The sequence below is a fragment of the Gopherus evgoodei genome, chromosome 9, assembly GCF_007399415.2.
Source record: "Gopherus evgoodei ecotype Sinaloan lineage chromosome 9, rGopEvg1_v1.p, whole genome shotgun sequence".
NCBI classification, from domain to species: Eukaryota; Metazoa; Chordata; order Testudines; family Testudinidae; genus Gopherus; species Gopherus evgoodei.
In genome coordinates, this window is record NC_044330.1 from 65536344 (window position 1) to 65555283 (window position 18940).

Consider the following 18940-nt stretch of genomic DNA (forward strand, 5'->3'; position numbering starts at 1 on the left):
GGGGAATTCTTGAAAGTTGACAGGCCTGGCCCATCCACTTTTCTCCACGGGCCATGTCCTCTGCCTCTACTCTTCCCTCGGCTCTGGCCTCCAGTCAGTCTGGCAGCTGGAGGTTCTAGACCCAGCTAGGGAGCCCGGGCAGCTGTAGGAAGCTGTGGCTCCTCCACCTGCCCTGGGTGGGAGGCCCAAGAGCAGCCCCCGGCTCATGTCCCCCCACCCAGGGCAGATGGAGGGTCCATGGCTCCCCACAGCTTCCCAGGATCCCCATCTTGGCTTCAGCTGCTGGCCTGGCTGTGGGGAGAGGCCTCAGGGGGAGGAGGAGGAGGAGGGAGGTCACAGAGGGGGGAAAGGGGGCCTGGGCTCCCCACTTTTGGGAAGGTTCCACCATCCCTGCCTGAGAGCCCAGGCTCTCAGCTGTATGCACAGCTCCCGAATGGTAGCTGTGCAGCTGCCCAGGCTCCTGGTGGGGAGCTCTACACCCAGAGCCCAGGCTGCTGCCAGGCTCCCAGCAGGGAGTCAGGTTTCTGGTGGGGAGTGGGGAGCTGAAGCTTCAGTGCAGGCTTCCAACGTGCAGCAGGCTCCCTTCCTGGCTCCACGCTGCTCCCTGGAAATGGCGAGATGTCCCTTGGTGCCTAGGCAGAGGGACGGCCATGGGATCTCTGTGCGCAGCCCCTACCCTTCCCCAATGGCTGGCTCCGCAGCTTCCATTGGCCAGGAACTGCAGCCAATGGGAGCTGTGGGGCGGTGCCTGCAGGCAGAGGCAAACTGCACCACACAGAGCTGCCGGGCCATGCCTCCACCTAGGAGCCAAGGGACATGTTGCCACTTGCGGGGAGCTGTCTGAGGTGAGTGCTGCTCGGATCTGGCACCCCAAAACCCCTCCTGTGCCACCTCCCCCAGCCCTGATCCCCCTCCTGCACCCAAACTCCCTCCCAGAGCCTGAACCCCTCACCCCGTCCCACACTCTAACCCCCAGTCCTGATCCCCCTCCCACACCCAAATTCCCTCCTGGAGCCTGCAACCTGAACCCCTTCTGTGCCCCAACCCAGTGCCCCAGCTAGGAACCCCCTCCCACACTCCGAACCCTGCAGCCCCAGCCTCGAGCCCCCTCCTGCACCCCAAACCTCATATTCCTGGCCCACACCCCCAGCCAGAGCCCTCACCCATCCTGCACCCCAACCCCCTGCCCCAGATCACTGAAAATGAGTGTGAGTGAGGGTGGGGGAGAGCAAGCCACGGAGGGAGGGGAGATGGAGTGAGTGGGGGTGGAGCCTCAGGGAATTGGCAGGGCCTTGGGGAAGGGACAGGGTAGGGGGCAGGACAAGGGTGTTCAGTTTTGTGCAATTAGAATGTTGGCAACCCTACTTGGAGCCTGGGTGGCAGCCCAGCTCAGAGCAGGGAGCCTGGAGCCCGGGGAGCAGCTTGAGCTGCCAGCCAGGGCTTTCTTGTCAGTTTCACAGCTTCATCATTGACAAGAATGACAGCTAACAACCCTCTGTGTACACAGACACTGTATCACCCTAACTACACTGACATAAGCCCTACCCCTCATGGAAGTAGATTTATTATGTCGATGTACTAGGTCACCTACTTTGGCGGGAGCAAGGCTGCAGCATGTACACTGACATAATTGGGTCAACATAAGCTGCCTTATGTTCAGGGGCAGCTCTAGACATCTCCCCACCCCAAGCACGGTGGCACGCTACAGGGGGCACTCTGCCGCTCACTGGTCCCGCGGCTCCGGTGGACCTCCCGCAGGCCAAAGGCACCCTGCCTGCCGTCCTCCGCGGCATGCCGCCCCAAGCATGTGCTTGGTGTGCTGGGGCCTGGAGCCCCCCTGATTACGTTGACATAACGCTGTAGTGTAGACCAGGGCTCAGAGATGACTCAATCAACATTGAAAACAATAAACATCCATGGAGTGGCTGTTTGCAGGTATGAACATTTACAAAGACAAAGGATCCCAGGAAAAGTCTCTGATAAGGGGAATCCCTGGGCTAAGAGACAAGTCTGTAACTAGATGAAGGAAGAAGAAAGGGTACAAGATGTTATCCATTACAGAGGAAAGACTCTGCCAAATGGAGTATCTCATGAAAAGTGGATCCCAGCTCTCTGGACTGGACAAAAGCTGAAGGAACTGACCATTGGGTGAAAAATACCTGATTATACAGGCAAGTAACTTGTTAATAAGTATAGGCTACATATTGCATTTTGTTTTCTTTTACCTGTAACCTTGTGTTTCAAATCCTTATACTGGCTTTTATTTTTAACCTTTATGGCAAGCTCTGTTAAATGCATTTCAGTTTGATTTGGATATGTTTAAGTGCCTTGTGCTAGGATGGGTGTTGAACTGAGTTGAAACCCATAAGTTGGGGTGCACTGCTTCCATAGGGAACAGCGGACAGTGTACTCTCCTGGCATCCAGAAACAAGGAGCTGGGCACTCAAGTGTAACAAAGTGGGGTTTGTAAATTGCTAACCTGCAGAGAGGACGAGTAGGGCTAGCAGAGCCTAGAGCAGAGTTGGGATTTCCCTTGGTATACACAGACAAGGCCCTCTTGTGCTGTAAGCAGTTAATCACCCAGGACATCGTCTCGGATAACCCCCAAAAGTGCCACACCCACACCTGGCCTAGACTGTAAACACTTGTCTAGGCTGGGTCAGATGTCAATTGTTCTCACTCTTGACTGAGTTAGCTCTGAGAAGCACGCACCCCCTGTAACCAATTTCATATCCAGCAACTTCATAACACAATATTGTATATATCACAGAACTCTTAAAGTATGTTCTCTGCATACATCCCACAATATCCATGACAATTAGCCAGTTCTTAGCTTTCCGCGGTCACCACCCATAGCCCCTTTGGTAAAGTATTATGAAGATGGTGATCACAGGGTAAATATGCCCATCTCATAGACTCATAGACTTTAACGTCAGAAGGGATCATTATGATCATCTAGTCTGACCTCCTGCACAAAGCAGGCCACAGATTCCTACCCATCCACTTCTTTAACAAACCCCTAACCTATGTCTGAATTACTGAAGTCTTCAAATTGTGGTTTGAAGACCTCAAGCTGCAGAGAAGTGCAGTGGAAGTGACCCATGCCCCACGCTGCAGAGGAAGGTGAAAAACCTCCAGGGCCTCTGCCAGTCTGCCCCGGAGGAAAATTCCTTCCCGACCCCAAATATGGCGATCAGTTAAACCCTGAGCATGTGGGCAAGACTCACCAGCCAGCACTCAGGAAAGAGCTCTCTGCAGTAACTCAGATCCCATCCCATCTAACATCCCATCACAGACCACTGGGCATACTTACCTGCTGATAATCAAAGATCAATTGCCAAAATTAGGCTATCCCATCATACCATCCCTTCCATAAACTTATCAAGCTTAGTCTTAAAGCCAGATATGTCTTTTGCTCCCACTACTCCCCTTGGAAGGCTGTTCCAGAACTTCACTCCTCTAATGGTTAGAAACCTTAGTCTAATTTCAAGTCTAAACTTCCTAGTGTCCAGTTTATACCCATTTGTTCTTGTGTCCACATTGGTACTAAGCATAAATAATTCTTCTCCCTCCCTAATATTAATCCCTCTGATATATTTATAAAGAGCAAGCATATCCCCCCTCAGCCTTCTTTTGGTTAGGCTAAACAAGCCAAGCTCTTTCAGTCTCCTTTCATAAGACAGGTTTTCCATTCCTCGGTCATCCTAGTAGCCTGTCTCTGAACCTGTTCCAGTTTGAATTCATCCTTCTTAAACATGGGAGACCAGAACTGTACACAGTATTCTAGATGAGGTCTCACCAGTGCCTTGTATAACGGTACTAACACCTCCTTATCTTTGCCGGAAATACCTTGCCTGATGCATCCTAAAACTGCATTAGCTTTTTCAATGGCCATATCACATTGGCGGCTCATAGTCATCCTGTGATCAACCAGTACTCCAAGGTCCTTCTCCTCCTTGGTTGCTTCCAACTGATGTGTCCCCAATTTATAACTAAAATTCTTATTATTAATCCCTAAATGCATGACCTTGCACTTTTCACTATTAAATTTCATCCCATTACTATTACTCCAGTTTACAAGGTCATCCAGATCTTCCTGTATGATATCCCGGTCCTTCTCTGTGTTAGCAATACCTCCCAGCTTTGTGTCATCCACAAACTTTATTAGCACATTCCCGCTTTTTGTGCCAAGATCAGTAATAAAAAGGTTAAATAAGATTGATCCCAAAACTGATCCCTGAGGAACTCCACTAGTAACCTCCTTCCAGCCTGACAATTCACCCTTCAGTACTACCCGTTGTAGTCTCCCCTTTAACCAGTTCCTTATCCACCTTTCAATTTTCATATTGATCGCCATCTTTTCCAGTTTAACTAATAATTCCCCATGTGGAACCGTGTCAAATGCCTTACTGAAATCAAGGTAAATTAGATCTACTGCATTTCTTCTTCTAAATAATCTGTCACCTTCTCAAAGAAGGAGATCAGGTTGGTTTGGCAAGATCTACCTTCTGTAAAGCCATGTTGTAATTTGTCCCAATTACCATTGACCTCAATGTCCTTAACTACTTTTTCCTTCAAAATTTTTTCCAAGACCTTACATACTACAGATGTCAAACTAATAGGCCTATAGTTACTCGGATCACTTTTTTTCCCCTTTCTTAAAAATAGGAACTATGTTAGCAATTCTTCTGGGCACGTCTACGCAAGTCCTTGGGTATAGATTGCAACTGTGTACCCTCACCTACTGCCAACACAGCGTGCTTGGTTCACACCCTCCTTTATAAGGCTAAACAAATTGGCTTAAGAGAGACCTGAACCATAACTTTAATCAATTGCTTTTGATTACTAAACTGGTCCATTTTGGACCAATCTCTTCTCTTCTAATATTTGAATGTGGGCTATACCACTACTAATCTCATTGGCAAATCTAGTTTGTTAGACTTCAGCTGTAAATTTAACTGGCAACTCTGCAAATCTGTACAATTAACCCCCTTTCATGCTTACAGCCTGCTCTACCCTTGTACACACGTGGTGGAGGGCATGAGGACGCTCAGGGCATATGTGCAGCCACAGTGGACACTGCTGTGAAAAATACCCTGGACTCAGGTGCCTAGGGCACGTAAGTGGAATGTGCATATGGATAACACATGCTGAAGAACTCCAGTCACTGTCCAGGTAAGAAACCTTCCTTTCTCAAAACCAAGAAATACTGAGTTAAGGTAAATGCCCACATAACCTTAACTTTCCCCCCTGGAGCTGGCAATAGTGACTGGGAATTATCTGCCTGCACTCCAGCTGCATTCAGTGTTAGGTGTAGCTGTACTGAATGTGGGAGGGATTAGTTTGGAGCATTTTGTCAGAGCTGTGATCGTGATCTGAGGTGACCTTTGAAGGGCTGTGCCCCTCTGGGGGGAGGAGGGGTGACAGAAGGAAAGAGGTGCACATATACCTTGGGAGATCCAAGATGTCTCATGTCAGTGCTGAGTTATGTAGGTTGTGTCAGTAGCAGGACACTGGGGATGGTCCCCAGTTAGGTGGGAGATGAGTGTGGTCTATGGGTTTAATGATAGGTTAATGAAAATACAGTGTTTGGCATCATATGCATAAGGGTGAAGAGGTTGTAAAATTTAGCAGATGTGGTGTTTTTCATTGTGGAGGGTGCTAAGAGTTTGAGAGTAGGGCAGGAGTAGATTTCTCCTGTTCAGTACAATACAAAGGCAGAATGTGAGTATGAGTGATGAGTGTATTGGGGCATCACCCAAAAAGGGCAGAGTTACAGTTGTGTGGGCATGTACTTTAAGTCTATTTTTCCTAGTATTCATAAGTTTGAGATTTACTGAACTTGAATTCTGGAAGGGCACGAGATACAACCAGACAGACAGCCATCACTCTGGTTAATGAATTTTTTTCTATTGAATTTTCTAGTTTTTTTTAAATGAAAGAGGAATGTTGTTTGGAGGAGTTAGCATTTAGGCAGCTGTAATTATCAGGTTGGAGATGGCTAGGCACCCTGCGAACTGGTGCTTATGTGGACACCTTGCAGCCCCCAGTGCAAGAAAAGGGGAAGTAGGAAGTGACCCAGGGAGGCTGACTTGCAGCCCCTCAGGGTGCAAGGCACCAGACAAGTCTCACAGGGCCCTGGGTCGGAACCTGGTGAAGCAGAAGGGTCCAGGTTCCCCTACCTCCCCTTTGGCTGCAACCACTGGAAGGAGCAACTGCCAGAGACTGTGACCATTAGGAAGTGGACAACAAACCCATTCACACACCCCTACACCAACTGATACTGGGTGAATGTTGTGTTCTGTACACCATTTCCAAAGCCTCTTTGCCTCCAGGCATAATTTTATAGAATGTTTCCCCTCCCTTGCTTGTTCAGATAATGTAGCGCCATCACATTGTCTGTTACTACCTGAAGTACTTTGTATTAGACTTGAGATAGGAAGGACTTTAGAGCTAGTCTTGTGGCTCTCAGTTCTACAATACTGATATGTACATTTTTGGGGGGGCAGGGTGGGGTGACCAATAAGCCCTAACATTGCTTTTCAGATGAGCTCCCCAACATAGTGTAGCTGCATCTGAGGTTTGTATCGGGGGTAGCTGTTTCCACAAAAACAAGGAGTCCGGTGGCACCTTAAAGACTAACACATTTATTGGGGCATAAGCTTTTGTGGGTAAATCCCCACCCCGTCTTCTTCAGATGCATGGAGTGAAAATTACAGATACAGGCATAAATATACTAGCACATGAAGAGAAGGGAGTTACCTTAAGGTAGGAGTGATAGGGGAAGGCTTACCGTAAGGTAACTCCCTTCTCTTCATGTGCCAGTATATTTATGCCTGTATCTGTAATTTTCACTCCATGCATCTCAAGAAGTGGGGTTTTTTACCCACGAAAGCTTATGCCCAAATTAATCTGTTAGTTCTTAAAGTGCCACCAAACTCCTCTGTTGTTTTTCTGAGGTTTGTGATGGTGGAGAATTGAAAAGTGTACCTTTCATCGCATTTTTGAGCATCTGTCCCCCACATGAGTGACATTAACACCTGCTGTGGAATTACTATTTTGTGATGCATGCTACGCAAACCTAGTCTGTAACTTGTTCCTAACCCGTGCTGAAGATATCTCAGCTGAAGATGAGCATATGGTGGCACTGCTGTGTTTGACAGACCCAGGAACTGAAGAAAAAAGGGAACTGACTGCTACAGAAACTGGAGGACATATATATTTTATATACTTCTCCTGTGGGAGAAAAGCTCTTTCTGCAGTAGAATCTACTATGGCCCCTATAAAGCAGATCCTTTGAAAAGGGTTTAAACACAACTTTTTCCATTTTATTTCTAATCCCAGACTGGCAAAGAGAGAACATATTTGATTTACATGTATTAGAATGTCTTCCCTGGATGATGCTTTTATTACCCAGTCATCTAGGAATGGGTATGCATACATACCCTGCCTTTTTAGATACTCTGCCACTGCCAACAGGCATTTTGTAAACAGCTGAGCTATGAATTAAAAGGAGGAGCTATGGATTACAAAAAAGGAGGACCATGCACTGAAAATGGACTTCTCATACCATGAAAAGCAGGTATTTCAGATGATACTGTTTTATGAAAACACTCATCTTTTAAATCCAAAGCAGCAATCCCATCCTCAAGACAAAGTGAAAGGATTATAGAAGTTATCTCTAACATGCAGAAACAAAATGTCTTTATCTAAGTGTTTCATTTCCTTAAATCCAAAAGAGGGCAAAGCCCCACATTTTTTTAAATTAGAAAACGTGAGTATAAACCCTCCCTCTGATCTTGCAGAACTCTCTCTATGGCTCCTAACTGCAGCAAAGATCAAATCTTGTTCTTTAACAAAATGAGATGACTTTGGTCTCTGCCCAGAGATGAAATGGGTGAGCTGTTGGGGGCAAGGGTCTTGATTTGAATTGTGTAATCACATGCAATAACTTCCAGGCTCCACCTGTCTGCTATTAACTCCTAGTGATAAAAACCGAACAAACAATCACCAAATATCTGTATGCTTTGGATCAGATAACCGAATGTCCTCCTGGTACAGAACTGGTGAAGGTCTAGTCCCATGCATAGACCCTTCTTGATAAGGTGCAGGAGATGGCCACTAGGATCATCTAACCCTGTGGGGGTAACATGCCGTTCAGGCCAAAAAAAACATTGATGAATTTGATTGGAAATATGTTTGTGCATCTGGATCCAGTGGGTATGAATGAAACTGTCTAACATTTTTCTCTGAATCCATCAGCATCTTGCTTGTAGCCAGTTCTCCAAGTCGGAAGGGGCCTTCTGACCGCCAGTGTTTTCTTCTAGATGGATGCAGCCCGAATGGGACGCCTGGGCCCCAAGAGATACGAAAGAAAATGAAGACCCCACTGCCTGGGCCCAGAGAGGTTCCCCCAGCCGAGTGACCGATGCACAGATGGTTTCTCCTTTTCTAAAGGGTTCGCGGGTCCGGGGCCCGAGCCCGGGGCTTCCTGGTCAACACTCCCCGGCCGCATCAGCAGCGCCGCCGCCAGGTCGGCCGGCGCCAGGCCCGCCGCCGTGCCGTTAGCAGCTCGTCCCGCCGGGCTGGGCGCCCACACGCGGCGCAACGCGGGGAGCCGGCCGAGTCCCAGAGGAGAGAAGGGGTCACCCCGGGCGGGGGTGGTGCCGGGGCCGAGTGCCCCGGGGACACAGCGCCAGGCGCCGCAAGCTGCCCGTCTCCCCCGGCCCGCGGCCGAGCGCTCAGCGCCGGCCAGAGGAAGTACCAGGCCAGCCAGGCCTCCCATGCGCCCCCCCGCCCCGGCAACAGCCAGAGCTAGCGCGCGCAGCGCGGGGCGGAAGTGCCAGCCGGCCCTGTGCAGGGCGGAAGTGCGGCACTTGGCGACCTGCGCCCCGCAGTACTTGTTCCTACACACGTGTGCAGGCCGGGAGGGGAGCGGGCTTGGACACGCGGCGGAGGTGAGGGGTCTCGGGGGCTGGTTCCTCCTTTGACTTGTAGGTGGTGTCTGGGGCCAGCCCGTCCCCGCCGGGCTCTGCTGGCTCCGCCCTGCCGCGGGTAGGATGAAGTAGCCTTGGGCTACTGTGGGGGAGCCGGACTTCCCGGTCCCCGCCGTGGGGGGGAAGTCGGGGCCTGGCCCCGGCCCCAGCCCCAGCCCCATCTCTGACTAAAGCATCCTTGATAGGCTTGTGCCGTTTATTAAGTGCCCGTTTCCCAGGTAGCTCGTCCCGCAGGACCTGGTTGGGCCCGTAGCCTGTGCGATCCTGTGCCAAGGGGCCCAAGCCTGAGCCTGGCTCGTGTCTCTCCTGTAGCAGCTTCCTAGGGCGGCCAATGGCAGAGGAGGATTTGTTCCGGAGCGATCACCCTGTGAGCGCCAGCGAGGATGAGGTAGGAGAGGCTCTTGCGGCCCCAGCGCTGGGGCAGTGACCTCAAGGCATGGCTGAGTTTAGTAGTTTACCCCGAGCGTATGCCAGGTTACTGTTGACAGGAGGGCTCAGGCCTCCCACGGGGGGGCGTGGTCCTGCCCTGGGGGGTAAATACAGCGAGCTCTATTGTTTTCTTTTATGTTGTAACATTAGTGAGGTGGAATGGGGCAGAAAGTGAGACAGCCTTGGGGGGGCAGGTCATGGTGGGTGCATGAAGGTGGCAGTGTAGTGGAGGGAGGTCCCGGGGGGGGACTTGAGAGGCAGTGGAAGCAAGGCATGGTGGGGCCTCAGGCTGAGCTGACGTTTGTGTTTGATGATGTGTTTGTGTTTGACCCTGTGCCAGAGGTGGGCACTGTGGGCACTCCGCTCCAGGGGTCAGGCCTGTAACTGAAGGCCAGCCCGCTGCCCCCCTTGCAGACCTGCAGTAGGAGCAGGGCAGAGCCCCTCTGGTGACTGAAGCAACTCCTCATGGCCAAATGCTGAAGGACTGTACCAGTGCGGGCTGCATTAATTTTGTCTCCTGTGTGCCAGGGGGACGACAATGAGGAGAGGCGGCATCATCGGCTCTTGGAGGCTGTCAGCTCCCTTGCTGGAAGGAAGCGGTGAGTGTTGGGGTCACGCTTGCTCATCACCCGGGGACTCTTAGACACTGGTGTCCAGGTTGCTATGGCTCCCACGCTATGTTCAGGGCAAGTGTGACAGCAGCAAAGGCCCCTGGGGTGTCTGGGAGGCAGCTTGCCCCACATACCCCCATCACAACCTTAGACCAAGAGGGTCAGAAGGGACCGCAAGAGTCATAAAGTCTAACCCCCTGCCAAGACGCAGGAATGGGCTCCTCTCAGTGGTGCAGGAGCCGGTAGGATTGCCACAGTGCTAGGGCCCTCCCACTTTTTGAAAGTGGAGGGGTCTGGCATGTCCACTTTTCACTGAGGCAGACCCCCTCCTACTCACTCCCCCCCCAGCCCCACTCCCCTGGCCAGGCCAGCGTGGAGCTGGGCCAAGGAGTCTGGGCAGGTGAGGGGAGCAGTGGTGGACCCTTCACCTGCCTGGGTTGCAGGAGGCCTGACAGCAGCTCCCGGCCCGTGTCTCTGCCCGGCCCAGGACAGATGGAGAGTCTGCATCTATGCGTCAGCTTCCCACAGCTGCCTGCGTGGCTCTCGTCAACCCGGCTCTGGCTGGAGGCCTCAGAGCCACTACCCACCCATGATAAGAGCTGTGCAGGCAGCTGTGAGGAGTCACGGGCTGGTTGGGGACACAGGCTAGGGGCTCCCTGCACCACAGGCAGGTGGAGGGTCTACTGCGGCTCCTCACAGCTGCCTGCCCGGCTCTTATCATGGGCAGGCTGCGGCTCCGAGGCATGCCCCCCGGCCAGAGGGCAGATGTGGGAAGCCTGGGTCCCTCCACTTGCCCTGGGCAGGGGGCCCAGAACACAGGCAGAGGACTTCTTTTGCCCCCTTCTCCCCCCGCCAGGCAGTAGGAGGGGGCTCCCTGGCCCATTCAGGCTTTCGGCTTGGCCAGGGGTGGGGCTACAGGGGGGCCCCGGGTTAAGTTCCCTCTAAGTTGCACAGCAGACTATTGAGGGCCGCTCCAGGGAGAGTGGTGCCCCTCCGCGGGTTGCTATGACGGGAGAGGGCTGAGGGGAGTCCTCTCTTCCTTGGGGCAGCCTGCACCCCAAACTCCTCATCCTCAGCCCCACCCTAGAGCCTGCACCCCCAACCAGAGCCCTCACCTCCCCACATCCCAACCGTCTGCCACAGCCCTGAGCCCCCTCCCACACTCTGAACCCCTCGTCCCCAGTCCCACCCTAGAGCCTTCATCCTCAGCTGGAGTTCTCACCCCCAAGATCCCAATTCTCTATCTGAGCCCTGAGCCCCTTCCCACACTCTGAACCCCTCGGCCCCACCCCTGCCACACATCACCTCCATATTGGTGCACATAACAAAGTTAATTCTGCACATGGATGTAAAAAATTAGAGGGAACATTGCCCCTCCGCCCCGGACATTCTCACACACTTTTGGGAGGGCTGTGGCGCACTTGGCTCCTCTATGTTTGGACTGCTTGTCACGACCAGCTGTGGGGGGCATTGCATGGGCAGGGGTGCTGGTGTATTGCACACAAGAGGTCCCCATGTATTCTGCCTCCTCTCTTCTAGGCGGAAGCTGACAGAACGCACAGAAGCGAGCTTGCAGGTGTCCGAGTTCAACCTCAGCTGCGAAGGTGAGCTTCTTGGGAGGGGAGAAGATGGGATGGGATGAACCTTTCTCCAAACTGTTTCTGCAGCTTTTAGGCAGAGGTCCCTCTGCATAACTGGGTCACTTCCATCTTATTCCAATGTGGTAGTGTGGGAAACTGCAATGGACTGGTAGGGGAAGGGCTCAGGAACCCAGCAGACAGTTCCCTGTTGGTGCCCTCTGGGGGGAGCTGTGTGACATCCTGCCTGTGTTGACTGCACTGGTTCCTGCAGGTGCAAGGGAGAAGCTGGTCCTGCCTGAGCTGCTGGGGTCCATCCGAGCCTCATCCTCCTTGGGCATTGTGAAGAAGCAATTAAACAGAGTCAAGCAGAAAAAGTCTGTAGAGCTGCCACTCAGCAAACAGGAGTCAGAGCGGGTAAGAGTCTGTCTGTCCATCCATCCCAGCTGAGCTGGTAGTGCCTGAGGTGATGGGGTAGATGAAGGGCAGAGCAGGGTGCGAGCGAGTTGGGAGTGGAGCAGGGGGCAGCCATGGAGATGAGCAGTCATGGTTGGTCTCAGTCCTGTGTGGCTGAACTGAGTGCCTCTCCCCGTCTGGGTTACTTGCTGGGTTTCCTTGCTATCCAGACCTTGGCGCCTGATGTCGTCGCAGACCTGGGGCCTATTCTGTCCTCACAGACTCTCTCTTGGGACTGCAGGTTGTGAGGGAAGCTGCCTACAATAAGACCTCGAAGGCTGTTGCCAAGTGGGAGCAAGTGGTTCTGCAGAACCGACGAGCGGAGCAGTTGGTTTTCCCCCTGAAGCAGGAGCAGATGGGGGTTGCACCCATCGAGGAGGTGTTGACCAGCTGGAAGGTGGGTGCTGTTGCACGGCGTTGGGGCAGGGGATGGGGTCAGCACTGGCACAGATGTCTATGCCTCTTTAGGTGTGGTTTATGCCTGATCCCAACCCCGAGGGCACTGGCGGAGCAGGAGTGCATCAGGCCTCTGAGCACTGGGCGAGCCCAGGCCCAGCCTTGCTGTGGCAGACAGGCCTGAGCTTCACACCAGCCAACTGAGAGCCACGGTGACAACAAGGGGCACTGCCAGCTCCGGCATGCGGGGTGTGTGTGTCTGTGCTCTCGTGCTAGCTCAGCGGGGCCATGGCAAGCCATGCAGCTTCTGGGGGAAGATTCAATGTGAGGCTGGGCACACACAAAGCCGGGCCACTTCGTGCTGACCTCCCCAGGTCCTGACCTGCATTCCACACTGGTAGCTGATGCACAGCGCTTTGCAGTGCGGACAGGCGCGCACGGTGTGTGGCCATCCCAAGCTCTGCTGGCTTACTCTCTGCCCCCCAAATCTGAGTAGTCTCCTGCTCAACCTTCCCAGGGCCAAACAAATTCCAAACCGTCCAGGCGCCTCACTCAGGAAGGAGGGAGCAGGTCAGCGCTGTCCTTTCTCTCTGCAGCTCTCTTCTCTTCCTGCTAAGTTCCTGACCTCAACCCAGGGTCCTGACACCACAGTCTCAGCTGAATACTGCTGCTGGGATGGGACAGGGAAGTGGGAGGGGGCTGCCTTGTTAAAGTCCCCAGCCCTGCCTTCTTCCCACCCCAGCAAGACCCTCTCGTAGCCAGATTTCCACTCTTTCCCTCAAGCTCTGCAATGCTGGAGCTGTCCAATGACAAGGGACCCTTCCACTGGGGCAGGGTCCTCTTCCCCCAAACTGCGAGACCATTGCAGCCCTTCCACAAACATTCCCCCTGTGCAGAGTGCAAGCTGGGGCAGCACTGGCCCCCGATGAGGCAGGAGACTGCTCCAGCAGTCCCAGTCCCTAGCGAGGTAAATGTATGGGGAACACATAGCCAGCTGTGTGTAGGGCTCAGCACTGGGGCCTAACGGTCTCCAGTCCAGAGGGAAGCACGTGCTGTGACTGCCCTGCCAGCAGTGCAAGGGTTGGAGGGGTTCTCTGGGCTTGGCCTCACTGAGCAGTCCAAAGGAAATGCAAAGGCTTTGCTGACCACTGCACGCTTGCTTGTCAAATTCTCCCCCCAAAGAAGGATGCTTGAGACTGTAAAAGTGAGAGCTGAGAAATGGGTCTGCGCTCTGCACGGAGAGTCTGGCTCTCTGGGGGCACCCACATCAGGAGGCCCAGGTAGGTCCCAGTGATGTGACGGGCTCTGAGGAGCCTCTTTCAGATGAGGTGGAAAATCAGTCTTTTGCTCCCACAGGGTCCCAGGGCTTTCTCTTAGGGGGGGTCACCCAGGAGTCCTCTCTAGACACTGCCACGGGGAATCCCTCCCATTCAGTCCCCACATTTCCCCTGTGGTTTTGGTTGGCTTTGGTTGCTTCTTGTGCTGAGCAGCTGTGCATGTTGCTGTGCTTGTTAGGCAGTGGCTGCGTAGTGCCACAGAGATGGCTGTGTTCTGGTGCTGACTGTTGGCTGAGATGAAACGTGTCCCCTGGATTCTGAGCACACGTGCCTGGGTGGCTGACAAAGCGCTGTCAGACAGTCATTCTGCATCCCATCTCCCCTCTATGTTCCCTGGGACGCAGGGGCTTCCTCTGGGGCACTGGCTGGGGAGTGTTGGAGGAGTGGGGGGTTTGGATTGGGGATTGAGCCAGGGTTGCTGGGTTTTATCATTCACCTCTGCCTCTCTGACCATGGCCAAGTCTAGCCTTCAGGGCGCTGCTGGCCAGTGGCCTGTGTTGATAGTGGAGGCTTTCTAGCTGTGCCTGGTATTCTGGGGGTGCCCACCCGATATGCTGGATGAAAGTGGCTGGTCCACGCACTAGGCCTGGCTTGGTTTCAGCCCTGGGCTGATGTTGAATTTTCACCAAAAGCCTTGTGAAAGCAGCAGGTTCTTGCCATTGTGCCCCCTTTGCCCCAGCAGACTCGCCTCAAGACGTCCCCAGACCCAAGTCCCCACCCACCTAACCCCCACCACCTGAGGGTCCTGATCCTGCACCCTGAAATCCCCACAGTAGTGGGAACCAGATGGGGCAAAAGGATCGGGGGCAGTTAATGGGGATGTCTCCCTGACCCTTCTGTGGAAATTGCCCAGTGACCCATAGTACACTTGTCTGGGTGGCGCCACCCCCTCCCCCTCAGCCTGGGTTCGATTGGTGTCCCCAGCCTATCCCCTCCCAGGAGCTATGGTGAAATGGCCCCCACTCCTTTTGGGTTATATTGAGGGTGAGGAGCTAGATGAGGCAGGGAGCCCCCATGTGACTAGCAGCCCTCACTGAGGTGGGGCTGCTAATACTGGCTGGTGGCTCCCCTTGCTAACCTTGTGGCCCACAGGAAGAGTGGAATCCCTCCCTCCCTCCCTCTGGGCCTGCTAGGGGGAGTGGGTGGGATGGCCAGAGCCCATGGCCAGGGAGATCCCAATGAGGTTGCCCCTGCATGCCTAGTATTGTGCTCACTTGCTGCCTTCCTTGTCCCGAAGGCCCGAACGCCGCTGGAGCAGGAGATCTTCAGTCTTCTCCATAAGACGCAGCAGCCGGTGACGGACCCGCTGCTGACGCCTCTGGAAGAGGCCTCACTGCGGGCGATGAGCCTGGAGGAGGTGAGTGGACCGTGCCATCCCTGTCCATGCCCCCCCCCTGGGGTGCAGGCCCCCCTTGAAGCTGGCTGTCACCCCGTGCTGTGTGTTTCAGGCTCAGCTGCGCCGGGCAGAGCTGCAGAAGGCCCGTGCCCTGCAGTCCTACTATGAGGCCAAGGCCCGACGAAAGAAGAAGATCAAGAGCAAGAAGTAAGGAATCGTTCACGCAGGTGTTAGTGTGTGGGGAGGTTGGGGGGCCTGCTAGGAGCCCTGGGTGCCACTTGCCCTGGAGCCCAGGTGCGGGGCGGGTTAGCAATGAGCTAGTGTGAGTTATCTCACTTCCTGCTGTGGGAGGGCAGCTCGGCTGGCGCCTTCATCTTCTGGCTGCTCTGCTCTCATTGCACAGGTACCACCGAGTGCTCCAGAAGGGCAGGAGTCGCAAGGCCCTGAAGGAGTTTGAGGTGCTGCGGAAGCTAGACCCTGAGGCTGCCCTGAAAAAGCTGGAGGAGATAGAGAAAAGCAGGATTGAGGTGATGCCTCGGGGACCCTCTGCACCCTGAGATCTTCCAGCTGCCCAGAGAAGCCCTTGCTGATGCCTCTCTTTGCTTTCTCCCTCCCCAGGAGAGGATGGGCCTCAGGCACCAAAACAAGGGGAAATGGGCCCGCTCCAGGGCCATTATGGCCAAGTACAACTTGGAGGTGAGGAGCTGTTGGGAGAAGGGTGGCTCTGAGTTGGGGCAGTGTGGGGACTTTTCTGGGCCTGTCTGTGAACGTGTTTCCATCTCCCCACAGGACCGCAAGGCCATGCAGGAGCAGCTGGCCAGGAACAAGGAGCTGACCCAGAAAATGCCTATGGAGTCAGAGGGCGAAGAGGAGGGTGACATGGCTGGGGAAGGCCTTCTCCCAGACTCCATCAATGAAGTGCAGCCCAGCATGGATGGAGCCAACCCTTGGATGTTGGGGAAACCCAGCAGTGAAGCAAAGGACTCTGGGATGCAGGAGGATCCCAAGGACCCCAGAGAGTCTGTTGCCCAAGAGGATGCTGGGAGTGAGATGTCAGAGGAGGAGATCTTGTTACAAGACTTTGAGCAAAGACGATGTACACGGCAACAGACGGGGAGCCCAGAGCCTGAGGGTGAGCAGGCTGGGGCCAAATGTCGGGAGCCCGGAGCCCCATTGTGGGCATGCCGGGGCCTGATGTTGGGAGAGTGGGCCAGACCCAGGGCTGGGTGAGGGGGCGGAGTCCCTGGGGTGGGCAGGCCCTGGGCCTGATGTGGTGGGAGGACAGGAGTCAGGTTTGGAGCCTCCTACCACCATCTGTCAGGAGCTGGTTGGGCTGGAAGAGATGCTGTGTGAATCGCTTGCCACCCTGCTGCTCTTGGGGGAACAGCATCTCTCACCCATCAGCCCAGTGGGCCCCCCGATGCCATCCTTGGGGCCTGTTATACCCACAGCGGGTAGCAGTGCCTTCACTCAGTGCTCTCTGCAGGTGCTGGCGAAGCGGAGGAAGCACACTTGTTTGTGGAGCTTCTGTCAAATGTGCAGACGGGTCCTGGAGTGGAACAACCTGCCCAGGGGCCAGAGGAGCCGCTGCTGTCCGAGCAGCTGGGCAGGCGGTGCACACTGGAGGAGATAGATGCTTTGGGCCAGGAGGAGGGGGCAGAAGAGCAGGAGCGGCCCTGGCCCACCAGGACACTGCAGAAGTCCGAGGAAGAGGGCTGTGCTGGGGGTGGCCACACAGCCAAGAAGGCACCTAAGCAGAAGATGATCAATCTGCAGGCGGTCCTGGCTGGGGAGTCCCACGTGATCCAATGTCCTGCCCAGCCAGTCTCTGTGCAAAACGAAGTGAGCTGGGCTCTGTGCTGTCTGCTGCTATAAGGAGTGGGGAGGGGGAGGAGGTTCCATGGCTGCTGATCTCTGTCTTGGGGAGGGGGGCAGGTGGGTGCCATGGGTGCTAATCTGTTTTAGGGAGAGGGCAGGTGGGTGCCCTGGGTCTGATCTCTGTCTCGGGCAGGGGGAGGGGGGCAGGCAGATGCCATGGGTGCTGGTCTCTGTCTTGGGAAGGAAGGTAGGTGGGTGCCATGGGTCCTTATCTCTCTCTAGCAGGAGGACGAGGCTGCAGACCAGAGGCTGGTGATCAAGGAGGCCTTTGCGGGGGACGACGTCATTGCTGACTTCCTGCGGGAGAAGCACAAGGTGGAGCAGGCGGGGAAGCCGCAGGCCATAAACCTGGTTCTACCCGGATGGGGCGAGTGGGGTGGCACAGGGCTGCAGCCTAGCGCCAGGAAGAGGAAGCGGTATGTACAGACGAGACCAGGGCATGGGGTGTCTCGCCCCTCGCTGGAGCCTTGCAACCTAATCTGTCTCGTTGTCTCTCAGGTTCCTCATCAAGCCGGTGCCAGGGCCACCCAGGAGAGATCAGCACCTACCCCATGTCATCATCAGCCAGCAGCGCAACATCCTGGCTGCAGCACACCAGGTGAGGGGAACCCCACCTGCCCTGGTGACAGGTCCTGCCCCATGGGGCCCCAGCCACTCAGAGGCTAGCTCCCCCCCGATGAGTCCCTGGATAGGAAGGAGTTGTTCAGCCCTCAGGCAGACCAGAGGGCACTGTGGGGACAACTAGAACCACAGTGGCCCCAGTGCACAGGCTTAGAGGAAGCTGGGCAGGCGCTCTAGCCAGCAAGGAGGCTGTTTCAGGAATCACTTCCCTCCCAGGACCAGTGGCACCAAAGCTCCATGAGCCATGGCCTCAGCTGACTGTGTAGGGGGTGCCAGGGTTCCAGCTGCAGCAGGCAGGAGCAGCACTGACACCACAGCTTCCCTGCAGCAGCCAGCATCACAGCTGGGCTCTCCTCTGCTTCAGGGCTGAATCCCCACAAGCCCTGAATACTGGGGTAGTGGGGGCCTGGAGCAAGGATCCAGCCCATGCGGAGCCCAGTGCTGGCAGCTCTCCCTCTAGTGTGGGTCTCTAGTGACCTCCTTACCGTGCCTTGGCTGCCCTAGCAGGACCAACCATGCCCAGTCTGGTGCCAGGACAGGGTTCTGACCCTGTCTGTATCTCCCTCTCTGGCAGGTCAACGAGGTCCCATTCCCCTTCGAGCACCACCAGCAGTTTGAGCAGAGCATCCGGGCGCCGGTGGGGCCCACGTGGAACACACAGCGAGCCTTCCAGAAGCTGACAGCCCCTCGCATCCTCACCCAGCCAGGCCACATCATCCAGCCCATATCTGCTGAGGACGCTAGCCCGCAGAGCACTGTGCCCACCCGTGGAGGCAGCGCTGCCCTAGCCCCCACACCTCAGCATTCCAGGCACCACCAGCGGCCCCACAAGAAGGCTCGCTAGGCCAGAGGGGCCATGCTGCCCATGGCAGCACAGAGACTGAGGGTGGCTGTGAAGTGTATGGCCAGGCCCTGGCGGGGCTAGGAGCTGCTGGGTGAGCAAGTGGGCCAAGCTGGCCCTAGGTAAGGGCAGAGGACAATGTGCCATGCTCCTGCCCCAGAGGCAGGGGCACTGTACTGCACCCACACAGTGGGTTGCATACATCTGGAACCAGAGCTCCTTTCTCAATAAATGCCCTGGCTGTAGGCTCCTCTGTGAAGTTTCTGTGCCTCGTCCCCACCTCCAGGCTCTTTCAGGCAGGCTGCAGGGGGGCAGGAGTTGAACTAGTCTGTTATAGGAGAGCAGTGCTTGGCTGCTAGCAGCTAGGGTGTGCCACCCAATGCTGCTCCCTCCTTCCCCAAGCAAGGGCCAGATCTGGCGGGCTCAGCTGCTCTAGCTGATGCTGCGTTACACCCCACCCCT

General features: G+C 55.0%; 1 protein-coding gene across 3 annotated transcripts; it reads left to right on the forward strand.

Annotated features, from left to right (window-relative positions):
- The first annotated feature begins 8849 nt into the window (after positions 1-8849).
- Positions 8850-18737, forward strand: UTP14A (UTP14A small subunit processome component). 3 transcript variants are annotated; one of them, XM_030575668.1, is made up of 15 exons: positions 8850-8957; positions 9215-9384; positions 9954-10024; positions 11576-11640; positions 11888-12030; positions 12311-12466; positions 15040-15159; positions 15251-15345; positions 15542-15665; positions 15757-15834; positions 15928-16270; positions 16625-16980; positions 17239-17432; positions 17515-17614; positions 18212-18737. In XM_030575668.1, exons 2-15 carry the CDS (start codon positions 9328-9330, stop codon positions 18479-18481), a joined length of 2172 nt encoding a protein of 723 aa, XP_030431528.1. In that variant the 5' UTR covers positions 8850-8957; positions 9215-9327; the 3' UTR covers positions 18482-18737. The 3 variants fall into 3 exon arrangements, with proteins under 3 accessions (XP_030431528.1, XP_030431530.1, XP_030431529.1); XM_030575670.1 differs by having other exon boundaries at positions 8851-8957; positions 9309-9384; XM_030575669.1 differs by having other exon boundaries at positions 8852-8957; positions 9219-9384.
- Positions 18738-18940: the final 203 nt, after the last annotated feature.

Excerpts from the sequence above, each read along its gene's own strand:
- UTP14A (XM_030575668.1), top strand. The coding sequence starts at position 9,328 with ATGGCAGAGGAGGATTTGTTCCGGAGCGATCACCCTGTGAGCGCCAGC. Across the intron at positions 10,025-11,575 it reads TCCCTTGCTGGAAGGAAGCG|GCGGAAGCTGACAGAACGCA; the intron begins GTGAGTGTTGGG and ends CCTCTCTTCTAG. Across the intron at positions 12,467-15,039 it reads AGGTGTTGACCAGCTGGAAG|GCCCGAACGCCGCTGGAGCA; the intron begins GTGGGTGCTGTT and ends CTTGTCCCGAAG.